At 32.4% G+C, this 1,831-nt stretch overlaps 1 protein-coding gene across 1 annotated transcript in view; it reads right to left on the reverse strand.

Annotated features, from left to right (window-relative positions):
* LOC106878515 (solute carrier organic anion transporter family member 4A1) overlaps window positions 1-1,831 on the reverse strand; it is a 40,845-nt gene that overhangs the window by 27,254 nt on the left and 11,760 nt on the right. Inside the window, exon 3 of the mRNA XM_052967689.1 lies at window positions 535-810. Within this exon, the coding sequence (XP_052823649.1) occupies window positions 535-810 (276 nt within the window). The remainder of the gene's footprint in view (window positions 1-534; window positions 811-1,831) is intronic.

A 1,831-nucleotide genomic window follows, 5' to 3' on the forward strand; every position in this document is an offset into this window, starting at 1 on the left:
TGTGTATGTATGTATGTATGTATGTATTTCAACGAAGTAAAAAAAAGGGAGATTGGGAAGTTAATAATTGATTGTTATAAACAGCAAACTAATCATTTTCAGTTACAACTGTAAACGCCTCGCCCGGACAATACAAATCATAAACCATAACATTCAACCTGCTATAAGGAATCCAAAGGTACATAGTTTTTTTTCCTCTGAAGATATTATGCTCTGGTCATATAAATATATATTTAATATTTACTGACTATTAATTGAAACAGCTGTAAGTGAAGATGATTAATCTTCTGTTAATGATAAAGAATTAACTTCCCAATCTCCATTTTCTTTTTCTTCTTTTAAATGAATATAAACTATATTTTTTATATATATACCTAAATACTAGGTATATATATACCTAAATAATAGATATTGAACCAGTATTTCTTTGGGTGGAACCATCCCTTTGTGAGGTTAACACAACCTCTAATTAAGTTTAATATATGTATAGGAAGAGAATTAACGAATGCTTGTTGCAAAGGTTTGACTACATACTTGAGCAGAGACCAGTGAAGTTATGCTGCCATTTGTATTCGCCAGCTGCAAAGTGAGGCATAATAATGATGAAAGAACCGATGCTGAGACAAAATAAGCCGAATCCAATCCAACGCATTTTATAGCCGACTGCACCGATAAAGCTAACAAAGAGAGCAACAGGGGCGGCAGTAATGTCATGGACACTGGCTATCCAACCAGCTTGACTACTGGTCAATCCAAATCTTTTTTCAATAGTTGACATGTTGACATTGATAATTCCGTTCAGAATAAAACCTGAAAAATAAAATTAGAATATAAGAATGCGTCAAAGTGTAATTTAAAGGAAAAGTGTATGTATATACATTGGAATATATACATATGCATATGTGTATGTATGAAGCGGAAACAGAGAGAGAGAGAGAGGGAGAGAGAATGAGAGAGAGAGTGAGTGAGAGTGAGAGTGAGAGGGGGTGGGAGGAGTGATCATGTGAAAGGACTTAAATGTTGTAACCCAGTGTGAATTTTCTGTCATTTTATGATTTATTAAAACTATATGATCTTTCATCTTTTACTTGTATCAATCATTAGATTGAGGTCATACTGAAGGTCATACCTTGAAGGTCATTAAAGTAAGATCACGCCTTGAAAAATTTTTAGTCGAATGAATCGACCTCAGTACATATTTTTAAGCATGATCCTTAATTCGTCAGTATTTTTTGCCGAAATGCTAAGTCCAAGAAAGGAAGTTATAGCATTACACTTATTTTGTTACGATCGTTTCAACAATAAATGGTTCAGACACATCATGAATATAAAAATTAAGATAAATGCTTACGTAGTTCTATAATATATTGCGTGCGATCTGTGTACATCTCATTAAAGGTCAATATTAATGGATTATACTACGTGTCTGCTTAATTATCCCTGGAATTTTGGTTCGTATGAATGGTTACTATTAATAAAAACTGTCCACTGCTATACACTCTGCTAGCCAGTATTTGCAGGAGTGTTTACACTTTATTATCTCCCTTTCATTCAAACACTTAAAATAAAATTTTTTTTTTTTTTCCTTTTCTTTCAACCTCTTTTTTTCTAATCATTCGCCATGCTTGACCGCTGAAATCTGAAAGTTTTTTTTTATTCACTCTCTGTTTATTTTCTCTTATTCCTGTCTGTTGACTATCGTAGGCGCGAAACGTAAAAGACTTATTTATTTTTCCCGAGCGTCAAACTAATACATTTGCTTGTTGTTCATATATCTGTCTTCGTCTTTAGATTTTCTATAAATTTTAACTATATATGTATATATGTATAT

Source organism: Octopus bimaculoides, chromosome 4, assembly GCF_001194135.2.
Source record: "Octopus bimaculoides isolate UCB-OBI-ISO-001 chromosome 4, ASM119413v2, whole genome shotgun sequence".
NCBI classification, from domain to species: Eukaryota; Metazoa; Mollusca; class Cephalopoda; order Octopoda; family Octopodidae; genus Octopus; species Octopus bimaculoides.